We start from the raw sequence: 24,276 nt of genomic DNA, 5'->3' as shown, positions 1-24,276 counted from the left end.
TAACCTATCATTTGCATGACAGGTAACTTGGTCAGTAGACATCCATATTCTCTGACAAAAAGATAAAATAAAATCAGTTGTATGTGAATGTGTATTTTGTATCTGTATGTATCCTATCGACTTCTATTACTTTATTAATGCTTGAATTCTGAGAGTAGGGGCATAATTCATTTATCTACTCCCCCCACCCCACCCGGGTTTATCCCTGCTGGGATACTGAATTCATGAAAATAACAAAGACTATTAAAACTTTCTGTTGACAAGAAAATGGGTTTACTTGGAGGTGAGGGTAAGGGAGGGTGGGGAGGAGAGAAGATCAGGAATGAGATATTACCACTTCCCTTGATAACCTACTTGTCCATCCAAGAATCAGGAAATTCTTTTAAAAAATCCTCATTTTGTAATTTAAGGCTGTGGGAGATGAGTACTTGAACCCCTTTCCCAAACAGAGACATCTTCAGGTAGGTACAAAGAGAAAGCATTTATTTAGTCCCTGCAGGGAGGGGTCCAGACACACACCTTGGAGCCAACCCAGCTACCTCCATGTGCTTGTGAACCTGATCAGCTGGAAGTAGAATATCCAGTTAAATAGGAAAAGACCCAGGCCTTTTCATTAGATAGACTAAAAGGTCGTAACCATACTTGACCAATGGTCACCAATGTGGTCTGCTTCCCACAGGTCATGTCACTTCTTGTCACTTCCTGTCTGACTTTTTAGAGATCATGTGACTTCCCGGCTCCTTCTTGGACCCAGAGTCCAAGGCCTGATCTCTCAGCTCTGGGAATAGGAATCATGTGACTTAGTCTCAATACTGAGAAATACTTCATCCAATCAGTCCCATTCAAGACTGACTCTTCTTATTCTATAAGTAAAGTTGGAGAACAATTGATTACTATTATCAATCAATACCTGCTTATATATTTGAAAACTTAAATCAATGACCTTGTAACCTTCTTTCCCCAAAAAACAGCAGTTTCCACTCAGTTGGCCTTTCCTTACGGTTTTCATCTCTTAAATGCCACTAATCCTATTTACAACTTGCCCAAGAAAGTTCCTACATGTCCTATGTGAGAACTGTAGCAGAAAACAGGCCTAGAGACCTTAGAAGTCATCCAGTTCAACCTCTTTATTTACAGATGAGGAAACTGAGACCCAGAGACACACCAAAATGCTTAAGGTGTGTTTCCTCTAAGTGTTTCCTTCTCTGTGTAATAAACAAAATAGCTCACCAAGAACTCCACTGACTTACTGATGAATGCAGCAAAGATTTATTTTACATTCTTGCAAGAATGAGTGCCTAGGTGAAGAGACACTCCTTTTAAACTCCAAAGGAGGCTCTTTATTTCCTTTCCTGAAGCATAAGTTCCTCCCCTGATTCCCCATTAATTGGATGTTACAGAAGTTACAGGACATAAATCTTTACCCCTCATTACATAGCCAGTCCCTTCCCCCAAAGAAGTTTCCATTTTAGAACAGGGAGAGGTAAGAGAGGAGGGGTAAGGATAGAGAACAAAAGATTCTTTTCTAATCTCAAGCTACCACCTCTGAACACAAAAGTCAAGCCCTGCCCCCAAGGAGCTTACATTCTTTTGGGAGAAGATAAATTCCACCTTTGGTCATTTCTTGATGTCCTTGTGGATTTCACTTTTTTAATTTAAGTTTCATTTCTTTAATTTAATTTTCATAACTGTGGAAAAAAATGACCCTGCATTTCTCACATCTGGGTTTGGAGACTAACAATTGGCCTCTAAGGAAAGCAGAAAATTGAAGGAATCAAGAAAGGTTGATTCTCGATCCTGGGAGGCAGAAAATTTGAAGGAATTAATAATCTTTCTGTCTTTCTCTAACTTACTATGTAAACATGAGCATTTTACATATATAAGCCTTCATTTTTGCATCTATAAAATGGGAGGTGGATTTTTTCAGCACTCAGATTCTCTGTATTTAATTTTTAATTTAATTTAATTTATTTATTTTTTGCTGAGGCAGTTGGGATTAATTGACTTGCCCATGATTACACAGCTAGGAAGTGTTAAGTGTCTGAGGCCAGTTTTGAACTCAGATCCTCCTGACTTCACGGCCGGTGCTCCATTCCACTGTGCCACGTAGCTGCCCCAAATTTAGACAATTCTTGGGAAATAGCAGCTAGGTAGTACAATGGATAGAGGGTTGAGAGAAAGACTCATCTTCCCAAGAGATCAAGTCTTAGGCATTTATTAACAATATTATTGACTCTGGACAAATCAATTAGCCTTATTTACCTTAGTTCCAAATGTATAAAAGGAGTTGGAGAAGGAAATGGCAAACCACTCCAGAATCTTTGCCAAAACAACAACAAAAACAACAAGTAGGGACAGTGGATAGGACACTGGTCCTGAAGTCAGGAGGACCTGAGTTCAACTGTGACCTCATATACTTAACTATCTATCTACTACTATATATACTGCTATCTGAGCAAATCACTTAACCACAATTGCCTTGACAAAAACAATACCACTATCACTAATGGGGTCATGAGAAGTTGGATATAACTGAAAGACAATTGAACAACAGATAAAAGAGAAGCAAACATCTTATAGTACTAGTCTGACTCAGATACTTAGTTATTTGATAAACTTTATCTTTCAAAGATCTTTCTTACAGAGAACTAGTCTGTCAATCCCTTCCCAAAGTCTTCCTACAGGAAGTCACTTGGATCTTGGGAACAATTGTAATATAGGATTTATCTCCTCTTCCATTCCCACTAACCAGCTGGTCTGCTTGGCAAGAGCATGGAAAACAGAATTGGTTCTTTTGTCTTTAATTCAATACTTTCACAAGTATTCCTTTAAATCTTGTTTCTGACAAAACTGCTTCCCAACCCCCTTTCACACAGGAGTGCCTCTTGACTCCAGCAGCTGGAAGAACATGTTTGGGACTGTTTGGGACACAATCTTAATCTCTCATCCAAAGTTACAGAGAGATTTCTTTTTTAGAAAGGGATCTGACTGAGAAGTTTGAAAAATGCAACAAAAGAGGAGGCAGCAGATTAAAAAGTGAATGAACCTTTCCCTGGTCTCACTGGCTATCTCCCACTATCATTGCTGACTGTGGTGCCCTATGCAAATGCCTGCAAGTAAAACTGCTCTCAAGCTGTAAGCACTTCATGACAATCAGGACAGCTAATCTGTGGAAATGGTTGGAAAGGATTCTTGAAAATGGTTTAATTTAGCTGAGACCAAACATGAACTTGGCAGCAGAAAGGAGGGAAAAATCCAGTTTTTGAAAGCACCTTCAAACAGATTCAAGTGAATATGAAGAGTCTCTTAACAGTTACATAGGTATATGGGGGACAGAGTGTTGCTTGGGCTTGCTTGGGCCTGCAGTCAGGAAAACTTGAATTCAAATTTGACCTTACTAGCTAGTGATTCTGGACAAATCATATAACCTGTCTACCTCAGTTTCCTCAACTATAAAATGGGAATGATAATAATAACATCACATCCCTTACAGAAATCTTATGAAGCTCAACAGTATTTGAGATATTTAACTACATATGAATGTTATATTTAATTTATATGTGTATAATACTTAACTTGTACATTAATTTAATATGTATAACATATAATTTGATTTACTTACTTGTGATATATTTAATTTCACTTAGTACCTGACATATAATAAGTGCTTAATACATGGTTATTCCCTTTCCTTCGCTTTCTATTGTTAATCCCTTCAACTTTATAATATCTTCTATTCTAAAATCCTTTCCCACTGTTATCTCAGTTTATACCTTCTCACTAAATTTCAATCTTAAATTACTCCTGCTGTCTACTCCCTCAATTCCTCTATATTGACACAGAGTCACATTATTGACTAGGTTTTGTTAACTGATATCAACTGAGGTTTTGCTTATAGTTGTTAGACAATTACTCCCTTTTTCTGAGTTTATCTCTTGGGTTTTCTTTTAATCCACAGTACTTCTTCACTGTGTTTGGTGAACTTTTTCTTCTTTTTACTCCTATTTTCAGCCTTGATTCTAGGTTTAGGATTTTTGTGTTAGGATTAACACATTTGCATGGGGTAGTTCAGTTCTATCACCTCTAAAGTATGGACACTTTTGCCACTGCCAATTTAGATGAGATGGCTGGGTCCTACTCTCTGCTTCAATGCCTAGCTTCTGTTCAGTATCCAGATGGTACACTGCAGGTCTCTGTCCTCAACAGGATTCTATTTTCATCTCTTTCTATGATCCCCAATCTAGAGTTGGTTCCATTCCCTGCTGAAGGCTTTACAGAGCTCAGTGTGATGCTGGTTTCAAGTCTCTTCCCTCCATTATTTTTCTAGGACCCCATCTCTGCATCTCCAGAACTGGCTGTCAGGTGCAAGGTTTGCCATCTTCTCTTATGAATCCCAGTCGTCTAAGTAATACAGCCATACCTTATGTCCCTATGCAGTGCTTTGTAAGGGGCTGTTGGTATCCTTACTTCTGTTTCAACAGGTCAAAAATTAAAATTTAGCTTCAGGTCTCCCATTACTGGTGCTTATGATGGCTTGCAACTCTGCTCAAAGCATTACATAATTGGTTTCAGGTTCATTTGTAGGAGTTCATCCAGATTTCTGTGGCTCAGTTCCCTCCCTACCTTGGCCAACCCTTTTAACCATAGTCCCTTACTAGCTTTCCTGTGGTTCCTCTTTCCATTTCTGCCTGGTTTACTTAACTTTAGATGCCTTGACCCTTCTACCCACCTCTGCTGGCTTCTGGATTTCTTTTTGTGCAGATCCAGACTGGACAGAGAAGTTTAATTCTGATCTTTTGGATTTTCTTTACCCTTGGTCTTTTTAGGGTCAACCTGAGATATTTGCTGAGCTTTACATGAGACAATTTCTCCATAACCCTGTACATCACCATCTTAAATAAAAATCACATTGATAATGAGCAAATAGAGCTGAAAATACCTTTCATTGTTAGACAATTCATTGTTTGAAAAACTTTGGTTTAAAATCCAAGATTGTTAACAGATGCAGTTTCTGGCTTCAGGCTGGGAAAAAGCTTCCTTAAACAAAAGAGTATGTTGTGATTGGAAACTTTTTTAAAAGTGAATTACTTTTAAAGATAAGAACCACAAATATTTCCTTTTAAAAAACCAACTACAGTCATATAGACAGAACATTTTCTGGACCTCTCTAAGAAAGTTATAATGGTTATTGTCCCATTTTCAAAGAGGACCAAAATGGCATCACTATAACAACATACAGGGTCAAGGTACAGTGTTACAACTTTTTTTTTTATTATTATAACTTTTTATTTACAAAATATATGCTGGGTAATTTTTCAATAATGACCCTTGAAAAACCTTCTGTCCCAACTTTTCCCCTCCTCCCCACCACACCCTCCCCTAGATGGTAGGTAGATCAATACATGTTAAATATGTTAAAGTATATGTTAAATCCAAAATATGTATACATATTTATACAATGATATTGCTGCACAAGAAAAATCAGATTTAGAAAAAAGGTAAAAATAACCTGACAAGGAAAACAAAAATGCAAGCAGACAATAGAAGGAATGGAAATGCTATGCTGTAGTCCACATTCATTTCCTAATGTTCTTTCACTGGGTGTAGGTGGCTCTCTTCATTACTGAACAAGTGGAACTGATTTGAATCATCTCATTGTTGAAGATAACCACATCCATCAAAATTGATTCTCATATAATCTTGTTGTTGAAATGTATAATGATGTCCTGGTTGTGCTCATTTCACTTACCATCAGTTCAGGTAAGTCTCTCCAGGCCTCTCTGAAATCATGCTGCTGGTCATTTCTTATAAAACAATAATATTCTATAACATTCATATATTACAATTTATTCAACTATTCTCCAATTGATGGGCATCCATTCAATTTTCAGTTTCTAGCCACTACAAAAAGGGCTGCCACAATTTTTTTTTTTTTTTTTTGCATATACGGGTCCATTTCCTTTCTTTAAGATCTCTTTGGGATATAAGCCCAATAGTACAGTGTTATAATTTTTAAGAAAGTTATAATATTGTCAGTGAACGCCCTATGAAAGATACCAGTTACCTATACCATTAACATTTACAGATAAAGGCCTTCAAAGTCATAAAAATGTATTTCTGTGTCTGTCTGTCTGAATCTCTCCTGTATGTTTCTCTCTGTTTGTGTTACTCAAAAAGGCCTTTCATATTTTACCTTCTGGTTCTAGGATAACAGGGAAGTTTTCATTGATAATTTCTTGAAAGATGGTGTCCAGGCTCTTTTTTTTTTTTCCAATTCATGGCTTTCAGGTAGCCCAATAATTGTCAAATTATCTTTCTAGGATTTATTTTCCAGATCAATTATTCCAATGAGGTGTTTTAGATTTTCTTTTTTTTTTCATTCTTTTCATTTTGTTTAATTCTTGATATCTCAAAGAGACATTAGCTTCCATTCGCCCAATTATACTATTTAAGGAATTTTTTTTTAGTCAATTTTTATCCTTCCTTTTCCAAGCTACTGATTCTTTCTTGTGAAACTCTCATTTCCCCCGGTAATTTTTCTTTTCTCTCTCCTATTTGATTTTTAAAATCCTTTCTGAATTTTTCCAAGAAAGCTTTTGGGGCTTGAGACCAATTCACATGTCTCTTTGGGGCTTCACATGTAGGTATTTAGACATTGTTTTATTCCTCTAAGTTTGTGTTTTGATCTTCCCTATCACCATAATAGCTTTCCATGATCAGGACTCTTTTTTGTTTTTTTGGTTTTTTTGTGGATAAATTTTTAGTTTATTTTGTGTTTTAAAGTTGAACTCTGCAACTGGGTCACAGAGGACATTTCCCAAATTTCTTGTGCTGGGGTCTAAGGGTTTGAAGTACTGGCGGTTTTATTTATCCATATAATTTCTGTTCACTTTTTTTTTTTTGTCTTAGAATTTTTGCTTATCACCAACACATATTGTATGTTTTCCTTGGCATAGCTAATAACTTACTTCACATGTTCAGTATGTGTGAGAATTTCCATAATTCTCCAGTTCTTAATCTTAAAAGATTGAGAAATCTGTGATTTCATAAATTTACTCACAAAATAAAATATTTACTTAATTCAACTTGCTTATGATAAGCTTGGTTTGAAGGGTCTCTAAATTCATAATTTTCCAATTAGGAGGTTTTCTTTTTAGTATATGACTGACAAATATAAGACTTGCAACTCTTTCTGAAGACCATGGAACCACATTGGGGAAACAAATATCAAAAGCTTCATGAGGAGCTCTAGTTAAGCATTCTCTATCCATCCTGGTTTGCTTCAAATACATCTAAATTAAATATCATAAAGAATAGTTTATTTGTATTAATCTGAATGTTTTTAACCATAAATATCCTTTTAGTCAACCAGCTAACATCCACTTATAAGTGATGTTATAAGTTATAAGGCAGATCCATGAGTCTCATGTGACTCCCCAAAGGACTTAAATGACCTCTTTTATTGTCTTCCAAATTACATATCAAATCCAAGCTGATGGAATAAGGAGTTGTTAGATAGTAGGAATCTCTGCATTCCAAGATATCTAGTGAAAACTGGCTTCTTACCAGTAACACTGACTCATTTTTCAAGAGATGGAACTCAGTAGCTAGTGTCCGTATCCACTTTTCTTGCTAAAAAGCATTCCCCATCACCAACACATGAAATGGAACACTACAATGGGAAACTGTAAACTGGCAAGTTGAAAAATGGGCAGCAGCTGTTGGTCTGAGGTCATTATCCTCCAGAGGCTGCTTTTTCTCATGTGAAGGTCAGTAGTTTCCATGATTAACTTTCAATTATTGTCACGGGTGTAATTAAAAAAAAAAAAAAAGGGAAGAAGGAAATTTTCCCTTCTCTCAGTTATCTGCTCCTGTTTTCTGCCCTTTCCTATTACCTTGCCAATTCTTGATTTCAAACTTCATTAAGTGTAAGGGAAAAAAAACCATAGCACAGTGAATAGGAGATATTTTGTGCATACAATATAACTCAACAAGCATTATTAAGCATGTAAGCCACAAGTTTTTAATAAACTTAATGAAACTCTACTTTTAATAATGAAACTACTCAAATATCATATACCTCCCTTTTATTCTTGAAATTTATTTTTGATAATATGCATGGAACATCAAATTCATCAATTAAGGCAATCAATTCATTGAAATAGAATTGCTGAGTAGTTGGATATGTATGATAAGAAGAACTGCCACACATATAGTTAATAAGAGAAGGAGATCAGATTAAAATTTTATTGATTGAATGGGTTAGACAATTTAAAGATTCCAATTTGGTCTGACACTGTCAAGGAGCAAACAGAGACAGGAATGAGCTAATACATCTATAGTTTCATTTTCAATTGCCAAAAGTCTTCAAACATATAGTTTTTAAACAAATTGTTTCAATTCAGTTAAAAATTGTGCTTTTTTACTTTTCATTTTTATATTGAAAATATTTCTATATTAAAAATATTCTGCAAAGGTAAAAGGATATATAACCAAGAGAGAGGTAATAGCTTCACTTGACATAGTAAAATCCTAGCACTGGTAGGGTATTGTAATACTCCAGCAATCTCTAAAGCTCTATCTTGCTAATTTTTTTTTTTAATCACAGTTTTCCTAGTTTGAACTCTTTCAGATTCATTCTCTTAGATGAGGTCTTTTACATAGCAGGAGGTAGGAATGGTAGTTGAAAAGAATTGGCAGCCAATACTAAGATTAATACCAGGAATAGGAAAATGGTGGGTGGGGAAGGAGGAGAAATTTTTGTTGGGAAGAGGAAAGGAGAGAGACAAAGGAGAAAAGAAGGATTCTTTAAAAAAAAAAAAAAAAAAACCAACTGTGTATATTTACATTTACAAAAGGTAGGCAAATCCATAGAGGTGTATAGAAGGTTTTTGGTTGCTTGTTTTTTATTTTTTTTAATAGAGGGAAGAAGTTGGAGAGACCATAAAGATCATCTAATTCAGGGATTTTTTAGCCAGGGTTTCCATGAATAGATTTCAAGGGATCTGTGAACTCAGATAGGGAAAAATATTTATATCTTCATTTTCATTAACCTCTCACTGAATGTTACCACTTTTTAAAATTTTGACTTAAAAATAGCAATATTTTGAGGAGAGGTCCAGGCTTCATCACAATAACAGGGCCCATCACACATACAAAAAAGTTAAACATTCCTGTTTTACTTCAACCCCTCATTTTATAGAGAATGAAACTGAAATCAAGAGTAGCAAAATTATTTTCCCCCACTTCATACTTCAAAAGTTAAGGAGAAGATTCAATCATTAGTCTGAGATCAGTAAAGGATAATTGAAAAGAGAGAAGAATACTATTATAATGGTAAATTCATGAGTAGGTCAGATACTTTCATGCGACTTTTAATATGAAGAACTGCTTCTGGTAAAGTGCTAAATGAAAGAGATTTAAGAATTCTAACTCATTTTATTTTTTTCCCAATTACATATAAAAACAATTTTTAACATTTTAACATTTTCTTTAAATTTTGAGTTCTGAATTCTCTCTCTCCATCTTCTCTTCCATCCCTTCCAAGATGGTAAGCTATTTGATATTGGTTCTACATGTGCAATCATGCAAAACCCATTTCTATATAAGCTAAGTCATATTTTAGAAATACATCCATCTCTTACCTTTTTCTTGCTGCAATATATTTGCCATTTCTTCTCTGCTGGAAGTGCAAACATGGCTTCTCTGTGTTTGTCTGTAAGGTCCAGTTCATCCTTTAAAAAAAGGACATGCCAAATGGTCAAAATATTAAATTCCAAGCCAAAAAAATTTAAGACAATATCAATAATTTTCCATAAAACCAGACTTAAATGCAGTAATTTAAATCTTGAAAAGAACTTTAGGTATGTTCTACCATTCAGATCACATAAAAACCATTTGAGGTATTATAGATACTATTTTCATCCCATAATATTGTTAAGGAATTTAGAAGTTAAATGACTTATCCAGGATAAATAATGTGTCAGAAGTAGGTTTTGAACCCAGCTCTCTATCTAGCACAAAAATCTAATATTCTTTTCATAATACTTCTTAAGAAAAAAGAACTTATCAAGCATGTTTACTTCATTTTCATCCACAAAGCTTTTATTAAGCTCATATTATAAACAAGGTGCCAGAACATAAAGACAAAAATGAAATAGTTCTTGCCCTCCTGGGTCTTCTACCTCTAACAATAAACTGTGCCCACACAAGTGAATTATCATTCATTTGATCATTCATATTCACAAAGTACATTCACAAAATAATTTAAGTCTTTATATTATACACCAAAGCATACCCTCCCCCCCCCCGGGAAAGAAAAACTATACTAAAATGCTGATCTGGAGTGAGGAAGATTTTGTATTCAAATATGGTCACAGAATACAACAAGTATGACTCTGGTTACTTAACCTTTTTGCCTCGGTTTCCTAATCTGCAAAATGAAGATAACACCACCTATTGCCCATAGTCGTCATGAGGATCAAATAATTTTACAATTATTATAAAGTGCTTAGCATAGTGCCTGCCACATAGTAAGCAAAATATAAATATGAACTATAATTATTTTTCTGACACAAATTGTTCAAATTCTGTCTGAAAAGCTACATATATATTCTATCTGAAAAAATACATATATATGCATAATGCATACATCTATCTAATATATACATGTGTAATATAAATATACATATAGTAGCAATTTTTAATTCAAAAAAGTTGTTTTTTCTACACCTATTATGTATTAAAGCATTCATCTGTAATAGTGGCAAAAGTTTATTTCTTTTGACAGTATAAATCTCTCATTTATGCAAAAAACACTTTTTTAGTCCCTTTCATGGCTAAAAGTTCCATATGAAATGTTCTTTAACGTTACCATGAACCCTCCAAGAAAACCTGAACACAAGTGATATAATTACCACAAATCCACAACTGTTATTTACTCTCAACACTCTAATTAGTAGCGCAGTTGTCAGGCACACAGTAAGGACTTAATAAATGCTTGCTGACTAATAGACTATTTTTGATAGTAATTAGTGGCTTTTTTTTCTTGTCTCCTCTCTTAAAGGAGTCTGTAAGCGTTAGGGATTCCAGAATCTGAGTTAGAAAGCATCTTAAAAGCTACCTAATTCAACCCATACCTAAAGACTATCCTTTGCAACATATTAAGCATGTAATCACTCAATCTTTACTGGAAGATGTCTAGTAAGAGGGAATTCCCTTTTCCTGGAGCAACCCATTCCATTTTTGTGGATAAGGTTGGTTTTCCTCATATCAAGCCTAAGTCTTCTTCCCAGCAATATTACTCTAGAGATACCAAGTCTACCATTTAGGGACAAACAAATCTAATCCTCTTCCATTACAACAGACCTTCACATTCTTGAAGGCAACTAGGATGTATCTTTCAGTCTCCACCTCAGTCATATGCAGATTTAATAACCTCAGTTCCTTCAACTAAACACTCTCAGGTTGACAAGATAAACTCAAAGCCCTTCATTAACAGGTTGTGGGATCATAGAAGAGAACTTAGACCTCAGTAGTTCTTACCTCCTCATAAAAAGGATGAGACAACTGAAACACAGGGAAAGTTTAGGTTATATGCTCATAGTCACACATCTAGTAAATGTTTGGGGTGGGAAATGAAAACAGGTCATCTTGATTTCAAACATACAACTTTAGTCACAACTTACCACTAGTTTCCCTGGTCACCATCCTCTGGGTACTCATCAATTTATGGTGTCTTTTCTAAGACCAGAAGACCCAAAACTAAACATAATACTCCAGATGTGTTTTGACAAGGTTAGAGTAAATTGTATCAATACCATATTCTGGACACTGTACCTCCCCAAATGTGGTCCAAGTTGCATTAGTTTATTTTGGCTGACTATATATATAAAAACATATCAGATTTACCTCATCATCAGTCAAAGGAAACAAGGGAAAAAAAAGATAAATATTAGCTAACTTGAAAGTTATTCTTTAAAAATGGACTCTCTTTGAAATAATTCCAAAAGAATATCAAAGAATTATATTTATACTCATCAGTACTCCATAAGCATATGCTCATAGTTTATTTGTTCAATTATTGAGCCTAATTTTAGGGGATGAAAAGTCAATTAAGATTATCAGTATTTGGAAAAAAAAAAAAAAAAAAACTGAGATCTGTGCTGAAGATCCAGCAAAAAAAAAAAGAAAAATATAAAGATTGACTACTATATCAGTGGTTCCACCTCTACTTCCTTGAGAGATAGTTCAACCCTAAGGTCAATTAAATAATGATGTCTGCCTAGATTTGCCATATCATGGAAAAGTCGAGCTGAGATGCTCACTTTCTACTTTAAGCTCAATTACCCACTTCTTTCAAGTACTCCATCTCCAGAGTTTCCATACACCATTCCCCAACTCTTTTCAAGTCCCCTTTGTGTTTTGTTTTCCTCCTTTAGAATTTAAATTCATTGGGGGTAGGAACCATCTTGTTTTCTTGTTCTAGTATTCCCAGGATTTAGCACAGTGCCTGCCCAGAGGAAATAACAAATGCATTCTTTCTCTCAAGTCTAAAAGAATGAAGGGAAGAAAATAAAAAATTCAGTTGGGACAGTTTGAACTTAAGAAGTATTCTCAGAAGTGGAGAGCTTACTCATTGGAGGAGATGGAATCAGACAGTATTGAGGAATAAAAGTAGATAGTAACCGTATTAGTAACAGGAAAATGTCATCTCTCAAACTAAGAAAGAAAAGTGAATCCTGATCTGAATGTTAAGTAATCAAATCCTCAGCTGAAAAATAACATTGAAGTTAACTGAATTTCTCTATATTCACATCATCAGTTAAATCCTTGTATAACCTTTTTCTTTCTCAATTTTCTCTGTATGGTAGGTGACTAGAAGGTATCACCTCCTTGATAATATAACTTCTCTCTTATGTTTATTAACTACACGCAAACATTTTAATCTTGGGAGACATTGTGCCTGCTCCTAGAGCTCTCTTTGGGGTTTGCAGAAATAACCCCATATTTACTTGTGGCTCAGTATTAATTCTGCTCTTCCTGAAACATCTTTTTAAATCCAATTAAAGGACAATGGGCTTGTGCTATGAAAATAAATTAGGAAAACTGCTCTATACCTAGACATTCCTTTCAGCTGAATTTGAGATTTTTAAGGTTCTTTTTTTTCCTCATGTAGGCCTTTCTTACAATTAAAAAATATAACTGAATTATATTCCTTTTACTCTATGAAAAACCTTTGACACCATATTATGTTTTGAAGGCTTTGCCAATGAAGGGCATGGTTTCAGAAAAACTTGGAAACTGGCGAAAAATGAAATAAGCAGAACCAGGAGAACAATCTACATGGTAACAACAAAAATGTAGGGACAACCAACTATGAAAGACAATTCTGATCGATATAATGAATCACTACAATCCCAAAGGATTCATAATATAAAAACTATTCATCTCAGAGAACTAATAGACTCAGAATACAAACTAAATACATTTTTTCCCTTTATTTTTCTTGCCTTTTATTCCCCAAGAAATTGAAATGTTTCTTATGACTTATGTTCATGTGTATATGAACATACACATATGCATATGCATATAAATAAATGGGAATCAAATTTCTTGTCTTTTCAATGGGCACAAGAAGGGTTGGAAGAAGAGAAAGAATGTGGAATTGAAAATAAAATTAAAAAGCTGTCAGCAGGACAAAGATTCTGAAAGGACCTATGCCAACTTGAGAGAGAATCACACAATCTTTCATATATGGCCAGACCTAGCTAAGCTTGGAGAGAAGCAGAACAAGAAGGCAATGAATTTTTAAAGTCATAGTAATTCAAGATTAATATATGTGTGATAGGATCATCCTATCCCTCCCTCTTCTACCCCCAATTAAGGTTAGGCTATATTTTTCCTAAAAGATGATAAAACTGGATAAGTGGGAAGTAGGATTGAGTCAAGGCTCAAACTGAATCGCCCTTGATAAAGTTTTCTCATAGTATCACCCAAGGGCATAGGAAAAAAACAAAACCATGCATAGAAGTTTGTACCCTTAAAATCTGATAGAAGTTCCAAGACCAGAAAATCATAGCAGCCTGCCTTGCTTACCACACTACTTTTCATATGGAGGTGAGGGGGACCTGACCTAGGAGCTACTCTATATTTACTTTGTGTTTTCTATATTAGGGTTAATGAAACATCCCTTTGCTAACTAGTAAATGACCTGCAATTACAAGTGTAATTTCATCCTAACATCAAGCAAGAACTACCAAGATACTTGTCTGAATCAAATCTATTCCAATAGCATGAAAGAATTATAATCTACATTAAATTAGGGCATTAGGCTTTGAACTTTTAAAAATCATGCATTTTAATCCATTTTAAAAAATATGTTCCCCCCACATTTACTTCATTCTGAATGTATATGCATTAAATACTATGCTAATCCTTATGTATATAACATTTCCACAGAAATCAAATTTTTTAAGGAATGCAATAAATATGAATTGGTATTTGGTCCTAGAGTTAACAGGGAGTCAGTAGAATTTGCTGAATGGGGAATTATATCATCAGGACTGAGTTTTAGGAAAGCCATGTAGGCAGCTATGTGAAAGGCAGATTAGAAAGCAGAGAGGCTTGAAACAACTACTGTATTAGTTCAAACAAGAGGTGATTAAAAATATAGTGAAGGCTGGTGAGTAGAGATGGAGATAGATGGCAAAGATGGAGAGGTAGAAAATAACAAGATTTATCTCCTGACTAGATAGTAGAAGATAATAATGTGTTATAAACTTGGGTGGCCAAAACAAAAATACTGGTGTTCTTTAATATTAATAGGTAAGCTTAGAATAAGAGTGAGTACCTGCTCACTCTTATGCAATTTTTTCAGTCTTACCCAAAACAAAAAGGTTTTTTTGTTTGTTTGTTTTTACATTTGTTTGTTTGTTTTTTTCAGAGATCTTGTCATAAAATGCATACCCAACTGTCTGAGGAGTCCCTGCTACAGCCATGAGGTAATCTGGAAGGCACATGTTCAGCAACTGCTTAAAGTCCCCAGATAGCAGTTTATAATCAACCAAGGAGCAAATATTTACTAAGCATCTTCCCTATTCCAGGAACAGATGTAAAGTGCTGAAGATACAAGTACCAAGGTTAAAATAAGGTCTCCTTGAAATTACAATGAAGGAAATAAATACACATAAAAATATAAACAGTATAAACATAAACACATACCAAAATGTATGAAGTAGTAATTACAAAGTATTTTGGAAGAAAGGCATTAGAAAAGGCTCCATACAGAAGATGATGATGCTAGAGCATCCTTAAAAGCAAATTGGAAAGAAGAGACAGCCTTTCAGGAAATGTTATGCCTTTGCACAAACGATTCCACAATGGGAGGTAGGATGGAATGTAGAAGAAACAGAGAGCAGTGGAAGAATGTTCAGGAAGCTGAAATTATTTTGAAAAAGTCTGAAAAAGATAGTTTAGGGCTAAGGTTATGTAGGATTTAAAAAATAAACAGTTTATATTTTAACTTAAAGGCAATAAAAAGCTATTGGAGGGTACTGAGAAGTGGAGAAATATGATCATATCTGCACTTTTGGAAAATTACTTTGGCACAACTGTGGACAATGAACAAAAATATAAAAAAATTTGAGGCAGGAAAAACAATTAAAAGGATGCTGCAATGACTAAAGCAAGAATTGATGATTGCCTGACCAAGATGGTAATTGTGTGAATCAAGCGAGAGGATTAGAGATGTCGTGAAGATATAAATGAAAAGATTTGTCAACTGATTGGTTGTATGGGATAAAGGAGTTGAAGTAAAATCCTAGATAAAGCTGTTGGTATAAATCTGGGAAACTAGAAGGATGGTGGTGCTTTGAGAGAAATAAGAAAATTTGGAGGAAGGGAAGCTTGAGGAAGATGGGATAATAAGATAATTCAGTTTGGGGCATATGTCTTCTTATGTCTGGTATCATCCCAGAAGTGGAGAGTTTGTTCAGTGAGGAGTGGAGAGTTTGTTCAGTGAGGAGATAAAGATGGGGTAGGAGAGGGTATTGAGGGATAAGAGTTGCTGTTCTGGAAATGTTTCACTGTTGGCCGCTATTAAGAAAAGTGAGATTCTATCTTCCCATTTTCCAATTAATTGATGGAATCAGGTTATGGCCCTATTCAATAAACATGTATCAAGTTCCTACTATGTTCAAGGCACTGTAGTAAGGGTTAAAAAAAAAAAAAAGGCAAAAAACAGCCCTAACTCTGAAGAGTTCAAAATCTAATGAGGGAGACAAACAAAAACGTACAAACAAGTTATATTTAGAAAAATAGGAAATAATTAACAGGAAAGATAATAGAATTAAAAGGATTAGGGGAAAATCTTCCTGTAGAAGCCAATACTTTGGAGGAACTGTTATGGAGAATATACACAATGATGGAACTATGAGTACTTTTAAGTACTCAAATAAATGTATCTGATTTCATAGGAAGAAGACTTTAGATGATTTCTTATAATCCCTGTCATCATTGAGTGTGAACAAAAGCACTGTAACTAGAATAAGAAAACTTATCAAATTGGGGAGAAAAGGAATTGACAAAATTATATAGTTGAAGCCATTGCCACGAGATAAGTAATTAAAGAACATGAAAATCTCATGTAAATTCAAAACTTATATAATTGAAAATATAATTTATCCTTTGTAACTTCTACTCCTTATCTGGTAATGAATTTACTTCATAACAATAGTTGTAAAAGTGAGATGAAGTTGTTCTGATTTGGTGATCTTAGATTACTTCTCTGCTGACTGAACTCTATTTTCTACTAAACTGTTTTCCAGCTCTTAGCAATTTTTCTCCAGCGAATTATGTGTGTAATTTTTAAAAATCACTTAATTTTTAAATCTGATTTTTAAAAATTAACCTGGTCCTTCTGAGTCATTTTCATACCTCTCTTCCTTCAATTTCTTCAAAATTATTTACTATAGGAATTATTTCTAAAATACATTAAACCTCTTATAGTAATTTCTTGTTAGCACTAAACATCTAAGTTATTTTTTCCTCCACAGATTATGGCTACCCCATGAAAACGTATACCCTTCAACTACTTAAGACTTCTCATTTCTGTAAAGTATGCTTTGTAATTGAATTTGTGCTTTGGGTTTTAGTAGGTAAACTCAAATAGTCTATATACATTCTGTAGTTGTACTTTGAATAATTGTTTTTTTTTTTTTAAAAAAACTGTTCTATTCTGTTAATTTCTTTTTCATCTCTCTAGATTTGTTTTGCTAACCTGAATTGATCCTAGTTTCCTCACACAAGGCTCTCCATTCTCCACCCCTCCAGTTATTTTTCCCAGTCCCAAATCCTTGTTTTTACCTTGACTAATTTTTTTTTAACCCACTCCTGTCCCAGGAGAGAGATTTTTACTATGATCCTATCTTCATCCCCAATGATAGTTTGAATCATTTCCCCCCCAAGAAACATTAATTTAGTTGTTTTTTTCTCCTCTTAATCTTTACCCTTTTCACAATACTTTAGAATCTAATATCCCAATTATACTGGTCTCATTTACTTATTCTTTATTCTATGACCTGGCTTTCAGGTAAGGATAGGCTTTCTGAAAAACAAAAAAAACAAACAAAGCCTTAACCACCTTTTCTGTTTCACAACTATTTGTATGATTACAGACCTATATCACTCCATCTGGCTTGAAGACTCTAAAGCCTCTTCTTAGAAATATCAATTAATGGCACAGAGTGAAGTGAGAAATGGACCTTAGACTTCATGTTTCAAGGCTTCTAAGTGGCTACCTGTTTATGTTGAGACCAGTGCCTCATTCCTCAATGACCTAAGTGACCTTAATTTCCTTCTTTCTGTCTGCCTTCAAATTCATATGGGTAAGGAGCCCATATGTGGGCTTAAAGTGGAGATGGCTCCTGAGAAGAAGGAATACATTATAGAGAAAGTCTCTTATCTTTTCTTCCCCCAATAAGGACCTGTTTTTAAGGCTCCTTTGCATTATTCCTCTCTGGGGAAACAAATATTCATCTTCCACATTATTCCATATTCCATTTATGTATATGACCCAATTCCCACTCTAATTACTGTAGTTCGATTCCTTAGTGCTCTTTCCTTTCTCTTTCAAATATCTTCTGGCAGGATAAGAAACTAAAAACATAAAATCTCACAGGTGTCTCTCTCTCCTCTCTCTCCCTCCCTCCCTTTCTCCTTCCTTCCTTCCTTCCTTCCTTCCTTCCTTCTTTCCTTCTTTCCTTCCTTCCCTCCCTCTCTTCTTCTCTCCCTCTCTTCCCCTTTGCTTTCCCAAAGCACCTTCCTCTGTTTTCCTTTTTCCTATAAAAAAGTAGCAATCGCTCAAGAAATGTGGATTCCAGTCTTTAAAAATATAGAAATATTCATTCAATTCATCCCTTTCTACCCCTCCCCCAATTCTTTTGACCTCTTCACCCAGAAGTTTGACCACAGATGTTCTTTGTTCCTTCAAAAATGGGTTTTTAATAACTATGTCTTTGTAAATATGAAAATATTGATTCAATGGCTTAGTCTTTTGCTTGTAAAACAAAGAAAATTAGGAAGTTTTAAGTAAACACTCCTCATCTTCAACAAAGTTAGCTACTAAAACATGCTGTGAGTCAGGAAAGTGTACACCTGGAGCAGCTTGAGTTAACTATGCCCTCAAAGTGAACGGATCTGGGACCCAGATTCAGGGCTTTTTAGACAAGAAGAACATAAGGATGATTTCTGCCCAGGAGTTCTTTAGATATCTCAAGAAAAATCATAGCTGTCTGCTTTTAACTTTCCTACCCCTTTCCTTTAATCTGCTTATATTCTCCTGAACTGCTTTTGATTGCCTTAGGACAATCCCTAGGCAATTACCTAGGGATACAGAGAGTGTGTGTGTGTGTGTGTGTGTGTGTGTGTGTGTGTGTATTTAATTTTATAATAACTTTTTATTGACAGAACCCATGCCAGGGTAACTTTTTTACAATATTATCCCTTGCACTTGCTTCTGTTCCAATTTTCCCCTCTCTCCCTCCACCCTCTCCCCTAGATGGCAAGCAGTCATATATATGTTAAATATGTCGCAGTATATCCTAGATACAATATATGTATGCAGAACTGAACAGTTCTCTTGTTGCACAGGGAGAATTGGATTCAGAAGGTAAAAATAACCCGGGAAGAAAAACAAAAATGCAAATAGTTTACATTCATTTCCCAGTGTTCTTTCTTTGGGTGTAGCTGCTTCTGTCCATCATTTATCAATTGAAACTCAGTTAGGTCTCTTTGTCAAAGAAATCCACTTCCATCAGAATACATCCTCATACAGTATCGTTGTTGAAGTGTATAATGATCTCCTGGTTCTGCTCATTTCACTTAGCATCAGTTCATGTAAGTCTCTCCAAGCTTCTCTATATTTATCCTGCTGGTCATTTCTTACAGAACAACAATATTCCATAACATTCATATACCACAATTTACCCAGCCATTCTCCAATTGATGGGCATCCATTCAATTTCCAGTTTCTAGCCACTACAAATAGGGCTGCCACAAACATTTTGGCACATACAGATCCCTTTCCCTTTTTTAGTATTTCTTTGGGATACAAGCCCAATAGAAACACTGTTGGATCAATGGGTATGCACAGTTTGATAACTTTTTGGGCATAATTCCAGATTGCTCTCCAGAATGGTTGGATTCGTTCACAACTCCACCAACAATGCATCAGTGTTCCAGTTTTCCTGCATCCCCTCCAACATTCATTATTATTTTTTCCTGTCATCTTAGCCAATCAGATACAGAGTACACTTTTAGAAAAATTTAGCATTTGAATCCTTAGGCAAAATCATCCATTTGAATTAGATATAAAACCAAGACCTAAACAATAATAATTATTATTATTTACCCACCTCTGCAACTCAGTTCTAATTTTGCTATTCTATCTATCTGAGAATCTACTGTTTTGGAGAGATTCTCTATCATTTGCCCTAACTGCTCTGTTCTAATTTTTTTTTTCCTTCTTTGTGTCTTTTGAGAAAAATTTCCATCTCTGTATCTTTTTTTATTCTTTAAATTGGTCTTTGGAGCAATCTAGAAATTATCAATTTCACCCATTTCAAGGAATTGAGTAGCTCTAACAGTTTTCCTTTCTTCAGGATATTTTTTGGGGAGAGGGGGAATTTCTCTTCAACTGTAATTTTTATTCATTGCTATAAATCTATTGGATTTTATGGGGGTTTGTCACTATTTTTTTCAAATCCCTTCTCTTTTTTTTAATCATTTATGTCAATAGTTTACCTTGTAAATTTATACCTAATTTGAGATAAGATGAGAGGGGAACTGGACTTATCCATGATTTTTCCCTCAACATCTTGTCTGAACTCTATTTCCTTTCTCTTTTTAGGCTCACTATGAGATTTTTTAAAGCCTTTTTCCTAAGAAAAGTTTTCTCCTTCCTAAATCATCTCCCAAATACCCTGGCTTCCCTGTTCAAGCTCCACAATGGCCTTAACCCATTAAGTCACATATAGAAACAAAATCACTAGCAACCATACATGATCTTGAATACTAGAATTCTTGTCTGATAAGCTACTTAAAAAAAAAAAATTACCCAAATCAAAATTAGATGTGAACAGGTTTTAAATGATTAAATTTGATTACATAAAATTGAGAGATATCCGATGATCAAAAACCGATGCATCTAGAATTAGAAGACAAACTACTATAAATTGGAAAGGGGGTCTTTGTAACAAATATTGGTACAAATGTAACTGAAATGGTCTCTTTCTATTTTTGGGTACCTTTTCCCTTCACTAGTTCAAATCCTAATCTATTTTCTTAGACTCTAATTCTGTTTGTAACCCTTTATCCCCCATTCCATGCCCTCCACCCCAATATTTTCTTGCCCTAGCTGATTAATGTACTTTCCTAACAAACTGTGTATGTGTTCAACCCATTATATTGTTCAAATAAAAAGAATGAGATGTTCTTCTTCCTATCTTCGCCCTATGTGTTTGTACACTTGGCTTCTCCCACACCAAGATGAGAAATCATACCTTCCTCTACTTCCCAATTGCTTCCATAATCTTTTCCCTTTGTTTTTCCTCTCAAAACCAGTTCACAGAACAAAACTCTACCAATGCTTTGTGTTTGGTTTAACCCTTAAACATCCAAACAAATCCAAACAAAATGTAAGTCTGTCATTATCATATAATCCCTTTCCATTGCATATTTTTCCAAGTTTTTTTTTTTTTTTATTTTGACTCTTCTGTTTCTACTTTAATATTTCTCCTTAAGTTCAGCATTTTCATCAGGAAGGCTTAAAAGTTCTCTATTCTATTAAAAATCCATTTCTCTCTATTGAATTTTATTCAATATTGCAAGGATGTCAGAATAAAAGACAGGTCTATAAGCTCTAATTTTAAAATGACACTATAAAATTTGAACACATTGCCTGCTTCACAATCACCTCATTTTTTTAATTTTAGTTTTGTTTTCTGTTCCAAATTTTCCCTTCCATCCCACAATCATTTTATAGAACAAGCTATGGTTGATTTGTAAGCCTTTTCCTTTTGTAACATCCTGTTTCAAGATTTTCTCATTGATACTATTTTCTGCCATTTTCTTATGTGAGCCTATTTCTTTTTAGCTTCTTGAAGTCTTTTTTCTTTAATTTTCACTTTGGATTTCAGCTATGACATTCCTAGTTTTCTCTTTAGGGTTTCTTTCAGTAAGAAATTTATGGAATCTTTCAATGTTTGGCCTGACCTCTGCATTTTAAATGATCTAGGCAATTTAGGATTTTTTAAAATGCAGTATAAAGTTTTGTTTGCTTATCATTTTCAGGGAGGCTAATAATTCTTAAATTATCTCTCCTTGACGTGTTCCAATTTAGTTGAATTTTTTGTTTGGAGTTATTATATATTGTATTCTCCTTTCTTCTATTTTGTACTTTATTCTAAAATTTCTTGTTCCCTCAAGCAGTCACTGAGTTCATTCTGTTTTTTGGGAGAAAGTACATTCTTTATTATTTTCTACCATCCCTTCTAAGCTAGCTATTCTTTCATTTTACCCTTAAAATTCATATTTCATTTTTAAAATCTCATTTGATTTCTTTCTACTACCACTCTTATAGTTCTTGTAAGCAAAGCTGTGATTCCCCCTCTGAAGGTCTAGATGTGGTTACTGGGGTATTGCTCTCATCTTTTTGGTTTATTTCTTATACTTCTCCATTCACAGAATTTCTAAATTTTGTTTGGTATTTTCTTTTCACTACTCATATTTCCAGTCTCTTGGTTGGGGATTTCTTGTTTAGATCAATATTTTTTGGACCTCTAAGATGGACCAGATAGGCCTGATTTGGTCTGCTATCACTATCAACATGATTGAGGGAGCTGTTATTAAGCCCCACCATCTATTTCAATCTAAAATTTCTAGCTTAGTCTCTTGATGTTCTATGTGAGTTCAGACCCAAGCTAATTTCCCTCCCTCCTCCCCGCCCCCCCTCCCCCATTCCTCTTTGTATTATCCTCGGTTAAGAGTTAACACTGCAACATACAAACTGAGAATCAGATTCATATACATTAGAAAGAAATTAATAAGTGCAAAAGAGATCAAAGCATAATAAACCATTTACTATTTTAAGAAATGAAACAAATTTACTCAACAAAAGAGATTCAGCAAGTAAGAAATAGCAGGACATTTCAGAATGGTTTAAAATGACACAAAATGTTAAAAGAAGATATTATTCAGAGAAAATTAGATCAGAAATCAAATCTCCTAACAGAATTTTTAAAAAGACAAAACAATACCGTACAGAACTTAGAGGATGCAATAAAGACTCTCAAAAAAAAAAAAATAGGAACTTTGAAAAAGAAAGACAGATTTGGTATTTAGTAGAAGAGGGAAATGTTGCAAAGGAGAAGCAAAAGTTTTCGGCCCTAAAAGAACGAATGCATTCTTTACAAGTTAAATAGAAAAAAACTTAGAATACACATAGAAAAAACTTAAGTATATGAGTTCTTCTTTTCCAGAAGAACATATCCTATTTCCCTCCTAAAAAAATCAGAATATAACATGGTAGGGATAATATATACAAACTGCCAGTTTTGGACAGAGAGAAGAGATATTAATATATTAAAACTCCAAATCATGAAGTAGTAAAATCTCACAATTTCAATAACAACAAATTTTGCCAAGTAGCCAGGAAAAAGACCTTCATAGATGAAGAGGTTTCAGTTTAAATAACTCCAGGTTTCTTTTTAGTCACCAGAAACTAGAAGAAAGGGAAACAATATATTCCAAAAGTCAAGAGAGCTCAAACTGCATGATAAGTATTTGTCAATGAAATTGTTCGAGGTATTTCTACAAAAAATGAAGGACAAAGAAGAGAGGGAATTTATACAATTATCAAGAAAAAAGGGGGGAGGGGATAAGATCTACAAATAAAATAGTAAAGAAATGGGATAAAGAAAAGAGATTAAATTTGACACCCTTGAAACTACTTCAGTGAGTGACATGGAGAGAATAAGGAAGAAAATAAAAAGTAAAGAGAAATTTAGGGAGAAGGATACCTCAAAATAATGTTACTGGTAAAAAAGAAGAAAATCAAATGACTAAAATGAAGAATGAAGGTACAATCACAAATGAAAAAAAGCTAAATTGGCAGACATTGAAATAAAAATCTTGATCCAAAGAAAAACAACTAACCATAAAATTATCAAAGTGGATAGAGGGGAAAACTCCAATGGATTTACACGTCAAAATCTTAAAAACCAGTTACTTCACATGATATACCAATTATTCTCAAAATTAAGACAATATTACTAAGCTCTGTTTGTGTGATTATTAGGGAGAGAACACTCGAAGAAAAAGAAATGTAGACCAGTATTAACACTGATACAAAAATTTTAAATAAAATCCTAACAAAACCACAGTAATATATTCAAAAATATTCATGACTTCAATAACTATTAAGTACCTACAGTATGCCAGGAAAAAGACAGTCTTGGCTCTCAAGAACTTTATAATTTAATGTGAGAAGGCAGTACTCAAAAGAAAGCTGAAAATAAAAGGGAGCACTAGGAGTGATCAGCATGGAACATGATGGAATTGACCAAGCAGACCCATTACTGGAGAGTGAAAAGATTCCTTCAAAGTTCTGAGTCTTCTACAAAGGAAGGCTTTGGTGCTTATTGCACCCTCCACTCCTTTCATTAGAGGGAAGGAGCAACTGAGGATGCTGAGAAGTTGTTGAGCATCAAAAGATGAGTT

At 34.4% G+C, this 24,276-nt stretch overlaps 1 protein-coding gene across 4 annotated transcripts in view; it reads right to left on the bottom strand.

Moving 5' to 3' along the window:
• Nucleotides 1-24,276, bottom strand: part of DAAM1 (dishevelled associated activator of morphogenesis 1) — a 207,286-nt gene that overhangs the window by 88,229 nt on the left and 94,781 nt on the right. For all 4 annotated transcript variants that reach the window (XM_051977752.1, XM_051977756.1, XM_051977753.1 and 1 more), the window contains exon 3: nucleotides 9,645-9,734. In XM_051977752.1, the coding sequence (XP_051833712.1) occupies nucleotides 9,645-9,734 (90 nt within the window). The remainder of the gene's footprint in view (nucleotides 1-9,644; nucleotides 9,735-24,276) is intronic.

Source organism: Antechinus flavipes, chromosome 2 (assembly GCF_016432865.1).
Source record: "Antechinus flavipes isolate AdamAnt ecotype Samford, QLD, Australia chromosome 2, AdamAnt_v2, whole genome shotgun sequence".
Classification (NCBI taxonomy): Eukaryota; Metazoa; Chordata; class Mammalia; order Dasyuromorphia; family Dasyuridae; genus Antechinus; species Antechinus flavipes.
The sequence above is the reverse complement of the archived record's forward strand: the minus strand, read 5'-3'. Positions and strand labels throughout refer to the sequence as shown.